Source organism: Stegodyphus dumicola, chromosome 2 (genome assembly GCF_044657685.1).
Source record: "Stegodyphus dumicola isolate Sdum_Otavi_A_Nest chromosome 2, ASM4465768v1".
NCBI classification, from domain to species: domain Eukaryota; kingdom Metazoa; phylum Arthropoda; class Arachnida; order Araneae; family Eresidae; genus Stegodyphus; species Stegodyphus dumicola.
This window is the reverse complement of record NC_140769.1, coordinates 95,746,110-95,765,416: the sequence shown is the minus strand read 5'-3', so window position 1 is coordinate 95,765,416 and position 19,307 is coordinate 95,746,110. Positions and strand designations below refer to the sequence as shown.

At 32.5% G+C, this 19,307-nt stretch overlaps 1 protein-coding gene across 2 annotated transcripts in view; it reads right to left on the bottom strand.

Moving 5' to 3' along the window:
* Nucleotides 1-3,055: 3,055 nt before the first annotated feature.
* LOC118192517 (uncharacterized) overlaps nucleotides 3,056-19,307 on the bottom strand; it is a 251,275-nt gene continuing 235,023 nt past the window's right edge. For both annotated transcript variants that reach the window (XM_085810942.1, XM_085810941.1), the window contains exons 14-18: nucleotides 15,403-15,583; nucleotides 12,209-12,369; nucleotides 10,607-10,759; nucleotides 10,305-10,425; nucleotides 3,056-3,500 (exon numbers count right to left, since the gene is read on the bottom strand). In XM_085810942.1, the coding sequence (XP_085667068.1) occupies nucleotides 3,312-3,500; nucleotides 10,305-10,425; nucleotides 10,607-10,759; nucleotides 12,209-12,369; nucleotides 15,403-15,583 (805 nt within the window). In that variant the 3' untranslated portion in view covers nucleotides 3,056-3,311. The remainder of the gene's footprint in view (nucleotides 3,501-10,304; nucleotides 10,426-10,606; nucleotides 10,760-12,208; nucleotides 12,370-15,402; nucleotides 15,584-19,307) is intronic.

Here is a 19,307-nt window from a genome sequence, read left to right as displayed (position 1 = left end):
TGAGATAAAAAAGTATGACAAAAAATATTTTCAGTATTTATAAAGTATATAAGATAATATTACGAGCACGATCATAGTAAGAAATGACTGCAAAGCTTAGTATTTTCTTGCTTTTTTCTACCTCCCGTAAACTCATACATAGGTAAGGGTGGTAATGTTTTCTGTCTAAATATTCAAAGTAGGTTTTCAGTGAATAAACACGAATTTTAGGGCCACCATAACATGCTTTTACTATTTTTACGATGATGCTGGTCGGTCTCTCTGTTTGTGTATATGACTATTTTTCGATAACGATAACTCTTATATCTAAATTCCAAAAGCTTCTATTTTCCGTATCGAAGCTTTCCGCTTTCAAATTAAGAATGATTGATTAGACTTTGGGTAAAGTTAGACAGCTAAAAGTGGCACTTCACTTGAAGCCCATAACAGTTTTTAATGAAAAACTATACTGAAATATAATCCAAAACTTGAGACTTTTATGCCAATGGGAATAACAGATTTTGGTTAAACTGATAAACAGTAATGCTCAAGTTCTGAACAGATTTTCATGAAGAAGTTTATTACATAATCCCAAACTTAAAAATTTGGTAATTAAAACTCGTATATGATTCACAACATATTAAATTTTGACTATATATGATAAACCGGAAGAATTTGGGAAAAAATATTAAATAATTATAAGAGTTTGGAAACAGGATAGTCAAAACGTACTGCCTAATTACTGGTTCCAGACTTCAACCGAGAGCAATCAATCACATTCCGAAAATAAAAGTTTCCCTTCAAGCACGGTTTCAAGTTTCGAAATTGCCGCGCTGTAGTGGTTTCAGATGCAAGAATCGTTCCTCTGTCAAAGCAGACGAGAGAACAAGTAAGATTTTAAGACCAAACTTTTAAAAATTAAAAGAAAATCTGAAAAGGTTCATACTGTAACGTCGCTCAGAGCGAATTAATTGTTTTTAAGTTTTATTATGGTATCCCTGTCTTCATAGTTCATTAATTCATTGTTGGACTCACTTCTATTGAGTACTCATTTTGTGTTACTCTATTCTCCCCTATAATGGACTACGATAACTATACGTGAGGGTACACATCCGTTCTCATGCTTTGATTTGAAAATATAAGTTCCAAATTAGTGTTCTCTGGCCATATAGTGTTTTGGAATCACAAATTTCTAAATGCATCATACTTTAAGAACTCCCGATAAAGTGTTTTTTAAGTGTTGCCATACTTTTTTCATATTCGCTATATCATTTACATTTGTTACATTATTTCTATAAAAATAATACATGTGATAACATTTGGTGGCAGCATTTTTTTATTCGGAGTTGTAAATGAAATGAATAGATGATTTAATGATGAAAAAACAAAAATGAAATGGACGCAAAATTGGGGATTTAGAGTAAATAGCCTCTCTGGGCTTATAACAGCAGCACAAATAAAAAAGAACTTTACTTAGATAGGTATCCTACAAAATATAATACATGTGTACAGTGGAGCTTCACATCACGAACATTTTTGTTCACGAACAAATTATCTGATCAGTGTTCCATGTAACAAACGTTCAAATCGGCAACTTTTGAAGTAACCTCCGCCACAGACTCATTAGCAAAGCTTGGAGCAAGTGATTTATAAAATCTTGAATTCGCCGTGCAGGAAATTATGGATAGATTGGGCACTTTGACACTTAGGAATATATATATATATATATATATATATTATATTGTGTATCTGGGTGAAACCATGGGCTTGAAGTTAACAATGAAGACGTGGAGAAATTATTAGAGGACCGTAAAAATAAACTTAACCAGAAAGAACTCTAACAACTTTAGAACATAAAGTTTGTTAAAAATGAGGGAAGATGCAAAATTTTCGTGAGAACGCACGTAACAGCAGCGTTCTCATAAAACAGTAGCAAACTACAACATAGGCACTTTGAATGACAGTGTCATGTTTCTCATTAGAAACACTTTAAAACAAATGACACGGGATAAATTTTCATATGACACGAATTCTGAGTGAAACGGAATTCCATCGAGTCTCAAGCAGAATCAAGTGGCGCTAAGAAATAAAGAAAAATTAAAAGAAGAATGACCCAGACAGATAATTACCTGGCGTTTTTGTGGAAACGGATTCCTCATTCAATACTTCTTCCTTTTATTTTCCTCATTTCCATCTTTCTCCATTTCTGTCGACCACTCTCTTTCATACAAATTCGTTAAAATTGAGTTTTCATTTATTTTAAGCTATTCCCCATAATATGTAGTCATCATTCTTGTTTTATTTTAATGATTCCTAAATATTTTGTGTTATGAACTTGAAAAATACAATTGTGAAGTTCAAATAAGCAATCATCTGAGGTCCAGTGCATTTTGCCTTAATCCCAATAGAAATAAACTGTTTCGATTTACGAACATTTCGGACGACGAACCACCTTCAAAAATGAATTAAGTGCGTGAACCAAGGTTTCACTGCATTGTAATACTGAAATATTCCTGTAATCAATTTCATTATTATAATCAGTGATAAAATTAATACTTCATTTGTACATGTATTCGTACATGTAGTTGATCCCTACAAGGTTTCTGTAGTTAAATAAAGAGTTCATTAATTTTTGCGCAGCAGTGGAAAACTGAGCGTAGCACTTTACTTGCATCTGTTAACAGTTTTTCTGTAAAAGACGGTTCTTAATACAGTTTTTCGATTATTTATATTATTGCATAGTGAAGAAACACACCATTCTTTGCAAAAAACGCTATCATTTATTTTTGGATTAAAAATATTAGAAATAGTTTATTACGTATTCTTGCAAATCGTGCATCGTGATCAAGATATCTCTAATAATAGTTGAAGTGTTGTTACTTGAACTGCATTTTGTCTCATATATCAAATAAGCAATGCATGTATATTAGAAACTAAACCTAATTATTGTAGTATGATAGTACTGCAGTTTAAATATACTCGTTATTATTTTAAACATGGAATTGGTGGGGGATAATGTACTTGCCACATCAGATTTTTTTAATCTCCATAACTGTTTTACATTGACCCGAAAATATTCTGTAAGCAATACGAGACACTTTATTAAATATTAATGTAAGATAAAAAAAGGCTTAGTTAATTTACATTAATTCTACATTTTCGACTTTTCAGTCAGTTAACCAGCATAAAATCAAATGCACAAGCAACATCCTGACGCTCTTTAAGTTCACATTTAGCAGTCCTTTTACAATAGCATCATTCAGTGCCAGGTAAAGTCACAAGACTTTGCCTTCTCTTCAGCTGATGTCTACTCTTCCATGCTTGAAAACAGGTCACCTTGAGAGGTCTTGAAACACATCACTGTCTCCAGATTCCGTTGTCTCGCTACGAGACACCAAAGATGATCGAGACCGTGAGCTAGTCGGAGAACCCACTGGTGAATAGGAGTCACAGCTGCTTCCCAGTGAGGAACGAGACAGAGATACCATTCGTCCCAGAGCTCGGATGGCATTTCCAGATTTCTAGGAGAGAAGAGCATATTATGTTGATGAATTCATATATTATTATGAAACGAAAATTACAAATTAGTTGATGAACTGATTAACTCTACATTTAGGATAACAAATTTAATAGCGACTATCATCTGAGGTACGACCTGTGTAAAGAAAAAAGGGAAGTGAAAATTTTAAAAGGAATATGCTTAGTTATAGTAATTGAAGAACAACGTTAATAAACCGACATAAAAATTTACAGATATATCAGGACATAAAAGTTTACAGATATATGCATGCCCTAAATAACTCTTTACAGACTGATTTTAGACAGAATTTTAAAAAAATGCTTAAAATATTGGATCACAGCTAACACCTTCAAAAGTTTACCATTAATATTTTTCTTAATTTAGAAAATATTAAAATTATACGATTAAAAAGAATTTTGAAATGGATCTTGGTGTCCACGTTTCAGTTTAACATTTGAAGTAATTTTAAATAAAGCAACTGTAATAGGCTTACTTATTTAAAAATTAGTACTCAGAAATTAATACTATTATAGAATATAAATTCTTGTATTTAAATTGAGCTGTTTAAAAATGGCAAAGACAAATAACTGCGCATAAATGTCCTGTGATACTATTTTTCCATAAATTAACGCCACGTGAACAGTTTTACACTTAATAAATAAGAGAGTCAACTACTGAAGACGTAACTGTGCGTTTATTTCATCAGACTCTGGTGAAAGAGCTTGCGCATATGGACTGCAAGCTTATAACAAATATTTCTCAGGTAACATTATTTTCTATTTTGCCAGGACATGAAATACGCGACCTGAAAATAATAGACATGTTGCAAATGCTTACTTCAATGTGTTTAATAAATCAGATTTTCAGCTAGTGACGATTCTAAACGTGAGAAAGTAACATTTTCAGTAAACATTTACAATGGTAGCGAACTGGAATGTATTTTTCACATCTGCTCAGGATGGGGTACAAAGTTGTGCTCTATGTTAAACAGTTTTTTTTTCTTATTTTATGCTTTATGTCATTTTTCGTTTAGTTTAATTTTGGTGAGTTGTTACTAAGGCCTTATGAATAACTTCGCTACCTAGATGGGCTTGACCTTTCTCCCATAAATGGATGCATGGAAGAAGGGATATGTAAGCACATGAAAAATAACTGTTGAGTGTGCGAAAATTCATTCTCCTTGAAAATGTTTAGTGGGTACAAGATCCTCCTTTTCCCAGAGACCTGGAGAGTCTCGGCCTCTATCCAGTCAGTCCCACAAAGCGAAATTATTTTAATCAGCACCAAGGATTTCTATCAGGTTCTTGGGTTTTATAGTTGCGTATACAAATTACGAGCATAAAATATGTTACATACGAGGTCATATAAGGCGGGCTTTATTTATTTAACGAGCAGACTTGTCACTAGATCTTTCCAAAGACCTTGCAAATGGCGTAGACGGAATTAAGGGAGATGAAGGTATGAGCAGTGGCTTCTATAGTCCACGTAAAAAAGCTATTTATTCGTATGCCCGACAGTTCCTCAATTGCATTTTTGCGTTTCAAGTTAAACTGGTTGCTGTTCGTGAGACGGTGGCATATATACAACCATCAGTATACTTAGGACTAATATTCATTCGTATTTCGGCATCTAGCATAGCAATATGCATCCTAAAAATTGTACAGGTATAGGTAAATATGGGTGAGACATCAGAATTTCACAATTGGTCGTGTAAGAATAATCCCACCTCACTAATAGTGCAACTTCGGCCCAGTTTTTGATTGAGAATACGGATCCAAGTGTCTCCTAACTCTCTTCCCCCAACCATCAAACGACTCGATAGAGCTTTCATCTCACAGTATTTTAAGTGCCCCTTGTACAGACACTATATATTCACGCCTTCTTCAGGATTGGAACCCAGGCCTAACTATACAACATCCAGCATCGCTAATCGCTATCCTGATTAGAGAGGCTCTAATAATAACATAGGTAAAAGCATCCAGCAGCTTTTACTGACATTATCTAATAATTTGAAATCTTGCCTGCACTCTGCCTGCTCGCCAAAAAACGACGGACACCACTTTCGATTTAAGAATCACCACTGATAGTCTGGTCACATGTGGATACCCTAACTCATTATAACTTACTATACACACACGAAATAGTCTTATCTGCGACAGGAGTAATTTAATTGTTTCGATTGCCAACACCCTAAATAATACATATGCACATAGGTATAAAATGAGTAAAGCTGGCTATTACGTTGCCTGAATATCAGTAAGTGACTTCCTGACTGTAAGTTTCTATTAATATGCTGTTTTTAATCCCCAACTTTATGCTGCATGCCATGTATGCTATTGTATACCATCATTTGCATATATGTGCTTGGCACTGTTATTTGCATACCTGTCTATTGCCGACTGCATTTCACATCTATCACATTGTTAGTGAAATGTTTATAAATGTTCTACTTTTTTTGTACATTAATTATTTTCTACTTCATACCGCATCGGTTAATACGTCTGCACAACTTTATAAACGTCTCCCTTTCATCGTAATTTCCCATTGCTTACGTCGCAGTTTCTTGCTGTTTGACTGACAGTCGCCCTAAAGGCAAGACGTTCTGGATCTTCTTAAAGATTTGAATAAACGTGAATTTAAAGTATAAAAATAGTGAATAAACGTGTAATTGATAAGTGAATAAACGTGTGTTGATATGTAATTTAAGTGTGTGAGTTGTTCAGTCCTTGGTATAAAAATAAATCAAAAATTTGAGAAACTTTTGTACGAACTCCGACGGGAAAAAAATATTTTTGAAAAAGATGCTCTCCACAGCCGAAGTAATCAGATAAAAACAAATTCACCTTCATACAATCAAAATTACGAGAAGTATCGTTATAGGGAATCCTCTCTAGTGATCACTTCCCATAGACTATGAAAGCGATTAGTATATAAGCGAAATAAATATCGGCATTGAGAATCACTGCTAGCTATATTCTCCAAGACAAGCAGCTTTACAGAAGACAAAAAAATCTTCTAGAATTGGTAGTTGCCGTTTTAATGAGTTTTCCCTGAAAGTGAATTTTCTCGAATAATGTTTTCTATTTTTTTTCTTTTTCCAATATTTTGAAGACAAGTATATTAAGCTTTCGAATACAAATTTCTAAACAATCTCTTATAAAAGAAAAACATTAATAAAGAACCGTGGTTTTTAAAGCCTTATTTGTAGACATGCTAAAACTGGAAAGTTTTTATTTAACGAAATTCATTCTTAATCAACACATAAAATCATAAATTTAGGCACTTGTTTTCTCAAGTAATTTAAATTAAATAGTTGAATAAATAACAATATTATTGAAACAAAAATAATAAAATAAAATTAGTATAAACGTATACATAAATAAACAAAAATAAACGGAAAATAGCGTAAGAATAAATGAAAAATCATACACATATTAAAGTAAAATACCAAATTCACACACATATACGTTTCTCACCACCACGTATAACGTTGATTTTAACCTCCAAATACCTACGTATTGAGTACAAAATATAAAAATAACAACAAAAATAAAATTACAATAAAAAATCTAAAAGCTTTCACATTTTGTATTACGCCTAAAGGGGTGTTTTTTTCATTAATAAAGAACCGTGGTTAACCTCTCGAAACGTGTACGTGTATATAAAATACACGTACACGGTTCGAGAGCATTTGGGCTAATGTTCCTTTAGGCTAAACGTATTTAAAAACAGCCTATCTTTAGAATTTCCGATAGACAGTCTCTCGCGCGAATTTTTTCCGTACAGTGTTGTTACTGCTCGCTTTGAAATTGTTGAGTTTGTTAATGAAAAATTCGAAACACAGAATAAATTATTTAAAAACAGCATATAAGGATCTTAAGTTTTACTAACGTTTATTTTATTTTAAAACTTTACTCTCTTCTCTTATTTTCCACTTCCGGTCAGAATAAACGCGTTAATCTGTTTATGCAAATCGTGTTTGCAACTCTTAAGTATAACTCTAAGTTGCGGCTTTTCGCCAAGAAGAGAGTTAGAAAGAGGGAAAGTGAGCCTTCTTGCCACGTTATTTTACGCGCGCCTTCAGTCAGTTGCTGTCCGCCTGTAAGGCCAGAGGTTTAGTGCTCTTGATATCTAAGACGTAATGTAGTTTCCGTAGTAGACATAGTAGTACAGTAGTATTTTGCGTTCTACATACGTACTCATCTGAAAGGCCAATCTGAGGGTTATTCATATGTGTAAAGTTTTCGAAATTATCTCTTATTTAAATTTAGTTAGTTAGTAATTCTTATTTTCTTACGTTCAGACCAGATAAGTGGTTGGTCTTTGTTTCCCGAAGTGTCGAAACACCTGTAATATCGTGGAGAATAAAGTGTAAAGTTAACCCTTCTTACTTGTGTTGTCTATTCCACACATACACGAACATAGCTTGAGTAAGCTCCCTGTTCCCATTCAGGACATTAGATGTTTCCCAAGGCAATTCGAAGGAATACTAGTCCTGATAAGCATACCTTGAGAATTTTCGATAGACAATCTCGCGCTCTGGAGATAAAAAAGTTTTTTCCTGTACAGTCTTATCATTGCTCGCTTTGAAATCATCGAGTTTGTTAATCAAAAATTCGTTAAAATTTTACAAAATATGAAATACACGATGAAAAGGATTAGAAATCCAAAATTCGGGCCTCCAGGTGGTGGACTGTGGTGGAGGACTACCTTATTCAGAATTTGACGGCTCTAGGTACCGTTATTTTTTCATAGTTCGAAAAATATGCATACGTTCATGCAAATTCTTCATTATTTAATTTCTTTGCATATAATAAAGGGTGATAATATTTGATGGTAACAATTTGAAAAGTTATTCAGACTTTTATAGTGATTCCACGCAAAATCCCGTTTTGAGACTAACAGCCCATCTGGGTTAACGCTCTTTAGAGCTAATAAGCACTAACTAGTAAATATTAAGGAGCACCTTTTTTAATAATTGGGTGTTTCTTAATACTCCCTTTTAATGTTTTTCTGGAAATAAAGCATACTGAATAAATAAATAAAATGCATAATATACAATATGCCCCACAATAACAGAACTATTCTAAAACTGACTTTAATATCAAATAAGAAATTTTAAACAAGTACAAAATCAAAAATTCTAAAAAAGGTTTGGTAACTATTACACTAAAATAAGGAAATGTGACTTATCAAAATTTGACTACTTTGTTCCCTTTCCTGAGCAAACATTCAGTTTGATTCAGTATGAATCATGAAAATTATTAACAACGCAAGAATAATGAAATGAACAATGAAATTTTGACGCATTTTATTGGAACAACTATTCAATTCAGAGAATTTCAAAGTTCATTAATCGTTCCTATCACAATGAAAACTCTTTTTTGACCACATCTTTACGAATGACCACCTTTGAAATAATTAGTATCTGTATGAAAATAATTAAATAAAAGGCTGAACATAATTAATAACCATATTATTTAAATAAAAAGCAAAATAGTCTAGAATCATGGATTTTTCTGCAATTATATGGATTTTTCTGCATTTATCAGATTGAGAGGATTATTGGCAATCAACGAGTACGTTGGTTGCCAACGGGTGATATTTTTCCCTTTAAAAAAGACAGCAATTTCTAAACGAATGACACAGTTACAAGTACAGGAAAAATTCCATTTCTCCAGACGTAAATGGTCCTTAATCTACAGTGCATCGTATTTTGAAAGACAATAAAAATATTCATCATCAATGAGAGATATGCTTTCCTTGGCGAAAAAAATTCACAAGGAAAAGGATTTGATTTAGAAAATAATGGTGTAAAATGGTTTGGAATGGCAAGAAGAAATTGATTTCAGCAATCCTGATAACTTGAATCATGTGACAGGATGATGCACTAGGTTAAACTCAATTAATGGTCAAAATGTTTTTATTTCTAAAAAAAAAAAAGCCTTTTCTATTACAACGGGAATATCAAAAGCAATTTAGAGTGGATATTGCTGTAAAATAATTGGAAACAAAAATTATATAGTAGGTAATTACAAACTAAGGGTCTTTGTGCTCTAATACACAACAGTTTTATTTGTGAAATATTTTTCCAACTTGTACATTCGTTTTAACAATCAGTATTTTTTTAAATATATGTACGTAAGATAAAAAAAATACGATAAAATACTAACTTTAATTTGCAATACTTCCTTAAGTCTTCCTTTCAAATATGCTGTTTCTTTGTTGAGTTATTCTCCAAAAAGTAAAGTATCAATGCAACTATTCAAGGAAAGCCGCTCTTTTTGTGCTTAATTATCTGTGGCTGCATTAAAAATATAATGTCAACAATAAAAGTAAGAACAATATTCTTACTTTTATTGTTGACAGTTTACTTTAAATAAGCTACATCGAACTGCAGTTTTTCTGGACAGCACTCTTTTATTAAGAGTAAAGAAAAATCGCTTGTTCTTTTTGGTTAAGTGGAATTATATTTTATCTCGCTATTCTGAAGAGTAATATAATTATTAAATAATAGTCATTTAAAGCATTCGTTAAATTTAATACTTCAATCAATAACCTTAAACTATTTCAAAAGCTTTCTCAGATTTTTTTCTTTTTTAATAAATAAATATAATGCGCAACCCCAGCTCTTAACCTACGCAGAGACTAGAATCCTGTATCTAATCCTATCACACAACAAACTTTTACTGTGTGGCCTACTCTTAAAAGGTGCTCTCATTATCTAAAAATTCTTGAAAGAAACTGAGTATCTTTGTCTGGTGCTTTTGAAGAGCACTTACAGGGAAACAATAAATCCACTTACTTGCCACTTCCTTCGAATTATGAATCTCTTCAACTTTTCAGTGGACAAAGGTCGCTTCTGCACGAAATTGGCTGTCGCTAGCCAAGTATGGTTCAAGCACTCCTCGGCGCTCATGCGTCCCCTAGATAAAACCAAAATTGGCTAGTTTATATTTAATGGTTGATAGATATTCATCTTAAAATAGTAGATATTTATAGTTTTAAATATATTCTGAAGTACTAGCAGTGAAGCATCTGGTTTATTTCTGGCAAGTTTTTAGGTATATATTTGAAGACAATTCTTTTAATTATTGTAACACTTACTTGACTTTTTTTACCAGTAAGCGAGATATGAAGTCCTTGGCGTTTTCAGATATTTCTTCGAAAGCTTCATCATCGAAATCCATTTCGCCACGTGTTATGTTTGCGAATGTTTCTGTATCCGTGTCCCCCATGAAAGGTGAGAGTCCAGACAACCTATGCGTTAAAAATAGATACCGTTAATATAATCTTACCCAAGAAACATGACAGCTACGATTCAGTACTTGCTGTCTCAGTTCTGATGCATAGAGTAAAACACAGATCATCTTAGGTAAGTAAACGTTTTCATCGAAACAAAATATCAGAGGAGAGAGAATTAAGATTTATTAGTCATTCCCAGTGTCATTCCCGTCTCCTGCAAGCTATATTAGTTAAATACTTTTCTAGTCCAAACTTAACATATTAGATTGTGTTCCTTTGCAGTAACCAAGTTCTGGAGTTTGATGACATATGCATTCTTTTGCACGTTTTGGAGCACTTTTTCCGTTTGAAAGAATCTTTTAAAACATTTTTGAGTTTTTTAGAACACTGGTTTGGACATTTCAGAGCATTCTGAAGCATATTCTAGTAAACCTGAAGAAACATTACCTTAAAAAAATACTGTCTCAAATCCTCTGAACTCATTTTTTAGGTAGGCATGTCCTATCCACAGCAATTTTATTTTAGAATGTGTTCGTCAAATCTATCGACAAGTTCTTCCCACAACGTGCGATTGTCACTTCAGAGAATTTTTCCATACCATTCCATTAATACAATTCTTTAGTGTGCCGCCATTTTTAAAAATAATTGTTGTCTTTTACGTCTTAGCTTGGCAAAAATTTAGTCGCCAACGGTAGGCGGCTTTTCAAGACGGGAGTGCAGATAGTCAAAAGTAGGGAAAAATCTGTTGAAATGTATTCTCTTGAAAGAAGATTAAATATTACCAAAATTTTTAAAAGTTATCTCCGATTAAGGTGTAATTTTCCATTCATTATTCGATGCTATAATTTCCTTTTATCTTCCTAAGAATGAAAGCTTCTCCTCCCCATTAAACATATCATACGACTCATAGTAATTCTAAAGTATTCCAAGATGTCACATGAATTAAAATTTAAGGTAACACAGAAAATGTTTTGACGCACATCACTTTTGCGGTGTTCACATAATTGAAAAGAAGGAACATAATGATATGACGAGAGAAAACGATGTGAGATTCAATCAACTTTATATACTATATAGAAAAGCGTACAGAAAATAGATTTTATAATTCTTATTTCATAAAGTAACAAATTAAGAAGTAGAATTCACATTCATAAACGCATCATCATTATACACCAGAGTGACTTTAGGAAGGCATTATATTAGAATTTTGATTAATAATTTATTCATATCATCATATGGCATGTGGTTGATTTCAAAAGTATCTCTTTCCTTTAATTACTGAGTTATCAATATAAAATTCTTTTACTTGAGAATATTGATTTTAACACAAACTAAATTCGAATTTTCTTTACAAAATATTTAGTATTCATGTACATGGAAAATCAGAGATTATAACTGAAAAATCTATAATTTTTATATGCATGAAGAAAAATATTCCAGGGTACAATAGAAAAAAGAACTTACAAGACATAACATATGACCCCAACACTCCACATGTCACTTGCGGGACAGACGGGTTCATAGTTAATCACCTCGGGAGCTACAAACTCCGGTGTACCGAATAAAATGCGCAAATTTTCTTCTGGTTTATAGATTCTAGCCAATCCAAAATCAATTATTTTGATCTAAAACAAACAACAATTAAACGTTTAAAACGTGAATAACAAATAAACGTTTGAAATACAAACAAATAAACGTTTGAAACGTGAAAATGAGAATGTCATTTAAAAAAAATTATAATATAAAGAACAAAAATATCTCATTATAAGAATATCATGTATACCTTACAGAATTTAGTGACAATATACGGTTTTATTATTTTGCTTCGGTTAAACGTTTTCTGCCCTAGGTTTCCTACATTTATTTTATTCCTAGAAATATATAAAGAACAGCCCTAGAAATATGCCCTAGAAATATATAAAGGAATATTTTAAATACAGGGGCGCTTAAGAAGAAAGAGGAAATACAAGTGAATTGACGAAAATAATGCTCAGTTAGGTTAGATTATTTGAATATGGCAAAGCACACGAGGGCCATCTAAGGGTAAAGATGCCTTCGTGCAGGACTTTCAAAGGAAAACCATGCAGTCAACGCGTTCCCCTTGTATCGAACCCAGTCAAACTCTCAGCATTCAACAATCTTAACTACTCGGTCACCAGTGTAGCGACTAAAATGCGGATAGCCTAAACTCGATTATTATTTTCGAGAGTACCTTTCAAATGAGTTAAGTTTTCTGACGAGACTTGTCAGTTACAGCTGCTATTTAACCGCTAAAAATAATTTAATTTAAAAGAAATAGAAAAACGGTAGTAGCCTGAAATTAATTTACTTCACTTAAAGACTAAACTGAGAGCATGTACAGGAGTTTTCAGGCTGAGATTAGGAGAGTATGGCAGAAGCACTCGAGCGCTTCTGTCTAAATGTGAGTGGCAACAGGATAGTTTAAAGAAAACAGCTTCGTATTCAAATGCTACATGGACAAAAAAAAAAAAAAAAAAAAAATGAAAGTTTCTTGCAACTAGCCCTTTCACCGGACTTTGACTTCAGGTCGAACTATCAGTCAGCGATTTTATCATCGTGAGTTCCCTTCCAACTTTTAATTAAATTCTGAGCAAATCTAGCCTTTGTGGATGACTGTGACTTTAAACACTGTACCTGTGTTGGCCTTTAAGTTTATTAGTTAACATTAGTTAGTTACGTTTCCTTGATTTAAAAATATGTGATTATTAGCACTTCCTGGGAAAAAGAATTCGAAACGTTATTATAAAATCGCTTCCGACATACACATTGTTGCCAAATGAAAATGATCAAACATTAAATTTAGAAACAGCACAGAATTTTACTCTGCAGAACAACTTTATCAAAAAAAATTTGAATAAAATCGTATTAAATATAAAAAATTACAATGAAATAAGCAATATCCTTTAATACAAATATTAATTATACTAATAAATTAACCAACTTCCCGTTGTCTTCTCTCGACAAACGTCCAATATCCAAGTGAAACATTAAATTTAAAAAGTGCACAGAATTATTGCCCTCATTTTCCCGAGTGGCAACAGTGATATCAGCAACAATAGCTGTGTGCCATTGTTGCTGATAATAAAAAGAGAGAATTATCGATTTGATGAGATTTCCTCAAAAAAAATTTTTTTAATCTCATTCGAATATTTTAAACTACTAAAACATTAAAATGAACACAATTCAAAGCACAGAGAAGGCTAATCCGATCTCACCACGAATTCGCTACAATAAATAGCAGCATTAAGTCAGCAACTGAACTGAGATGTTTCTGTCCGGCTTTTATAGCTTTTTAAATCGGTCGAGCAAAACGATTCTCTGAATTTCTGGAAAGCAAAAGAGTAGAATTACGAGATATCTACTTATTAAATATTAAATGCGCGTGTTCCTGTATTTTTACTTTTCCGGCGTGGCTTTCTCTTAAAATAAGTCTCGTGCTGCATTGCACAGGGATATAAAACAATTTTAATTATAATTCTACTAAAACTTGCTAACTTAATACAAAAACCGTAATAGCATGTAGAAATTGTAAAAATGTGTTGCTGAATACAGTGTTAATTTAGTCATATAAAAAGTCATTTTCCGAAGAATTCTTAACAATGTATTAAAAACAGGTGTTATTTTATATAATAAATGGGATAAAAAATAAATTTTTAACACTTTATAACATCAGATAGCACACTTTAGTTCTTTACTTTTTCGGTATTTTGCGCTAATTCAACACAGTTTTATTTCTGAATTGAAATAGGTTCATGTATCATCATTATGGCTGCACTGTGCCCCCTACAATTTTATACTGCTTATATATTTTAGAAAATGGCGATAAATGGCAGATCCAAGAGATGCATATTAGCAAACAGCAACAAAGTAGAGGAAATAGGGCTGAGCAATAGAAACAGCGGCATTCATAGTAAAAGGTTTCTTTAATCTGATGGGATGAGAGCCATCTACATTGAGCCATTAAACAAGAAAGATGCAGTCCTGAAAAATTATTATAAATAATTTAGAACAGAAAGCCAAGAAGGGAAGACATCCAAGTTAAAATGAGGAATTAAAAAGACTATTGCTAAATTAAAATTAGTAGTTTTCTTTAATACTTTATATCTTGGACAAAGAGAAAATATGACAGATATTTAATTTTATGAGTTGGTAGAAGTAGCTATTATTTTCATACTTTTCTGTAAATTAAACACTTTATATATCTTAATTTTCAAACATTTTAATTGTAAATTTCCTGGTAAAGTTTTCAATTAGCATTTATTAAAATTTCCTTTTAATTAATTATTTAATTTTGATATAATACTGCAATTTTTAATCAATTTTAATATGCTACGAAATTATACTATATCAGTATGATACAGCATTTTTTTTTAAATCAGTTTTAATATAATATGAAAATTATACTATACCAGTATGATATAGCATTTTTTTAAATAAATTTTGATAGAGTATGAAACTTAACTACATTTTATTTACAAAAGAATTGCACTGAATTTAGGAAACTGCAATAGGATTCAGGTACAGCATAAAAGGATATACCCATTCAGAGTTTAATATGATAAATCGAGGTTAACCTCAAAATATTTCAATTAAAATATACATATTTTCAGGAATTGTGACAATTGATAAATAAATACCTTATGTGACGTTCGAGTCTTACAAAGAATATTCTCCGGCTTTAGGTCGAGATGGATAATATTGTGCTTGTGCATGTAAGCCACTCCACAGCATATCTGCTTCATAAAAAGGATACAGTCATGTTCCGTTAACACGAAATCGTCTGCGATCACCCTCTCGAAAAGTTCTCCGCCAGATATGCTGTAATGAAAAGAGTCAAAATATTTGAATTAATGCAAAATATTTTTGAACTCTCTTCAACAATATTATTGATTTTTTTCCCTCAAATATAATATTTTTTTTGAAATAACACTTTACCTAATATATATGTATCACAAAGGTAAAATTATATTGGTTTCATACTCAAGTGAATTTTAATGATATAATTGTTATCACAGAACCACCCACAACAGTGGAAATTCAACCTAGTCAGAAAGTGCGAAGTTACATACCAAAATACAACATTCAGATTTATAGTATTCTGATCTAATAAGAATATTACTTAATATGCATGCGCCAGAAATGTAAAACATTACCAACGCTCAATCTAATATGATTTTTATCCTTCATTTGAATCTAAAAGTTTTTACCACGATAGACACGTGGGTAAAAACTTATAAAGATATGTTGTGGATTCGATACCAAATGCATTAACAGTAGAACAACATTTTGGTTTGGTTTATGTGATTACCGCAAAGAATCAAGGGCTGTCTGCCTAAGGGGAGGACTTTCGTTTTGCTTCGTGGAAGACTTTCTAAGGAAAACTGGCTTGCATACACGTTACACACGAGGAAAACCACGAAACGCACATGCAGCCAGCCCGTTCGCGGGATTCGAACCTCGGCCCAAAATACCAGTTTTCAGCGACTTTACCGCTCGACCACTGGTGGGCCTCCAGTGGAACAATAATTCATTAGATTGCGTGGTTTAGGGAGGATTTGAAGTTGAAACACACTATCACATGAATGATATCTGAAAATTTTACAGAGATCAAAGTTCAAATTTTAAAGAGATCTAGTTTTATACTCTGAGAAGATACTGTTCGGTTTCAAATAAAAAAAAAAAAGAGTTTCGGTTCAACACCATATTATTCTTCTGACTGAGGATGCTTCTAAACAGAAATATCATTAATTTAAAATTTAAGTATTTTGCTTGTTATGGTATTACACATTATGCGGCAAAACTATGACGGATGGGCTTCATCTGACCAGGAAGATCTTCAAATAATTTTAAATTAAATTTTGTGCCAGTGCCCATTATATATATTTTTGACGGCGAATCTAGTTTGCATTTGGAAAGGCTTAAGGCTATGCATTTCATTTACCTTCACATCTTTAGGCATTTCATATTAAAAGCATTAAAATCACCAGTGATCCGCATCACAATGTTTCATTCTATCAGGCTTATACGAGGTAGAATAGCCTTCGCCGGTACCCGACAGGCAACTGAAGCAATTTCAATCCTTGCAGTCTTAGATAATCAGTTGCCTAGATATCAAGCTTTAAGACATAACCCTTAAATGATAGTAAGAAGTTAAGATTTTAGACGCATGTAATTTTCTATGCAAAAAAACGTGATCACAACCTTAAGCATCTGTCCACTACCAAGTTATTTTGAATGTGATGAAGAATTTAGTTTATTTAATTAACTGCTTCTAACGTCGATAAAATATAACGTCCAAAATATTTCAGTTATGGGCTAAATTCTGTACATAGTTCTGAGGAATTGCTAGATATATGGAATGAAATTAACTGAGAAGAATACTGCCAGAAAGTTCATAAAATGTTGGCTTAAAATCTAAAAATTTCGAAGCTCCACCAAAAACAAAATTTCGTCGAAGGCATTATATTCTAAGATGGCAAGGAATGAAGTCAAAATTATTAATTATATTTCATGCTTTTTGTTGTATTAGCAAAGCTTTAAATCTAATCCAAAAATTGAAGAAATCTTTCGGTTGATTTCAGTGAGAGAAAACCTGAAAGGATGATGCAAATACAAAAAAATATCCACAGCGGTAACATCTTTTTATAAGGTATTTCTCCCGTTCTCTTAGCGAGCCTTATAGTGGTCTGCACGCTCAGCGCGTAATTGAGAGGTCGGCGGTTCGATTCCCGGCGAAGGCGTTGCATATTTTTCATTTTTCCTGCTTCTGTCTCTACAACTTTATCGTAAATAAGTTGCGAATTCCTTAATGAAGAAAAATACCTCTAAGTTATTTTAACATGACAAGTTCAAATGCACTGAAGAAATAACTATAGATTGCTCAAAAATTCAAATGATGGATCTTCTTGTCCTGTGTTGGATCTTCAGACTTAAGTAATGAATTTTTAATTAAGCATAGAGAATAGTTTACAAGCAATCCTGCCAATTTTAGTACAATTAGAACCTGAAAGAGGATGGCAATTAAAATATTGGATTACTTTTAGAGGAAGAAATATCCATACTATGCTATAAGAGAAAACGTTTTAAAGCTTTTTATTAATAATAAAACTCTTACAATATCTACGGAAACCAATAGAGATGTCTGGTATGCGAGCTTGAAGTATTATACAACTAATGAACTGTTCACCCTTGAATGTGTCAACATTCATTTCAGTTGAATATCATTTGAATCCTCAATACTTGACAATATTTACAACTTTAGCTCATAAAGTGCTTTTCTTCTATTTCTCTTCAGTATATGAATATGCCATTTAAATGCTCATTGCATAGCATGTTTTCGTTTACTGCACTTGCACTAATTTGCAACCCAAAGTAGGAAAACCGTATACTTTTCGATAAGAAATGCCTTTTTTTAAAATCAATTCATTAAAAACTTTAAAATTTTCATGTTCTTAAAAATAAAACTTCCATTGCTTCTGCTGTTATGTCATTCGTTTCAAAATCAGGTTGGTAACTTACAAATTATACAAATAATTGGAATCAAAATTCACGGCTTAGATACGTCATATTACATTTCCTTTCTTTTTTCATTGTCTAGTACAGGAAAACTTCGCATATTCCGACTTTAATAAGTCTGTATTCACTACAGTCCGGTTTTAAAAAGTCCGGTACATAAAATTAACAGCTGAACAACTACCAGAACACTTAAAATACACCGGTTATCAAAAAGTAAGGAAAAATCAGAAAAATCACGATTATTGAAAAAGTTAAATGTAGAATTTTATGAAACTTACCCACAATATACAACACACAGTAAGGTATCAAATAACAAAAAAAAATTACCAGACAATTATGGTAGTAGCACATGTATAAAATGAACAAATCGAAGATGTCAGTTTGCTATAGTAAAAGTACCTTCAATATGGAATATAATCGCCTCTAGAAGTAATACAGCACATTCAGCGATGTGTGATGCTACGATTATGAGGTCCTATTCCATAGGAAGCGAGAGCCATCGCTCTTGCAAAGCAGTTGCAAGCGCGGCAAGGGTCTAAAGGCCCATCCACACGAATACGCTTGAAACGTAGCTGACGAACGCGCTTTTACGTTACCAGCGTAAAAGCGTCCAAACGAGTACGCTTGCGAAGAGTACGTTTAACCAATGGAATTATTTTGCGCAAAAATCACGTGACGCTGTAATTTAGCGTCAACAGAGCTGTATCTTATTACTTCGCTGTGCTTCTGTATGTTTGCGGCAAGTTGTCCGAATCAGATGATTTTTTTATAGCTGAAACTTTACTATTAAGTGCAGTTATTAAGCAGAGGCAAAACCGCAAGAAATGGCAAGAATGAGTCCGAAAGATTTATTTAGAGCGACCTGTTCAAAGAGATTTTTTTTTACTACCTCGTTTGCGAAATGAATATCCGGAATTATTAAATTCCTACTATTAGCTCACACTCTCCCTATATCTTGTTCAAATTTTCAGTACATAAAATGCCTTTTATTCATCCACTCAAGTTCAAATACAATTTTTTAAACTTG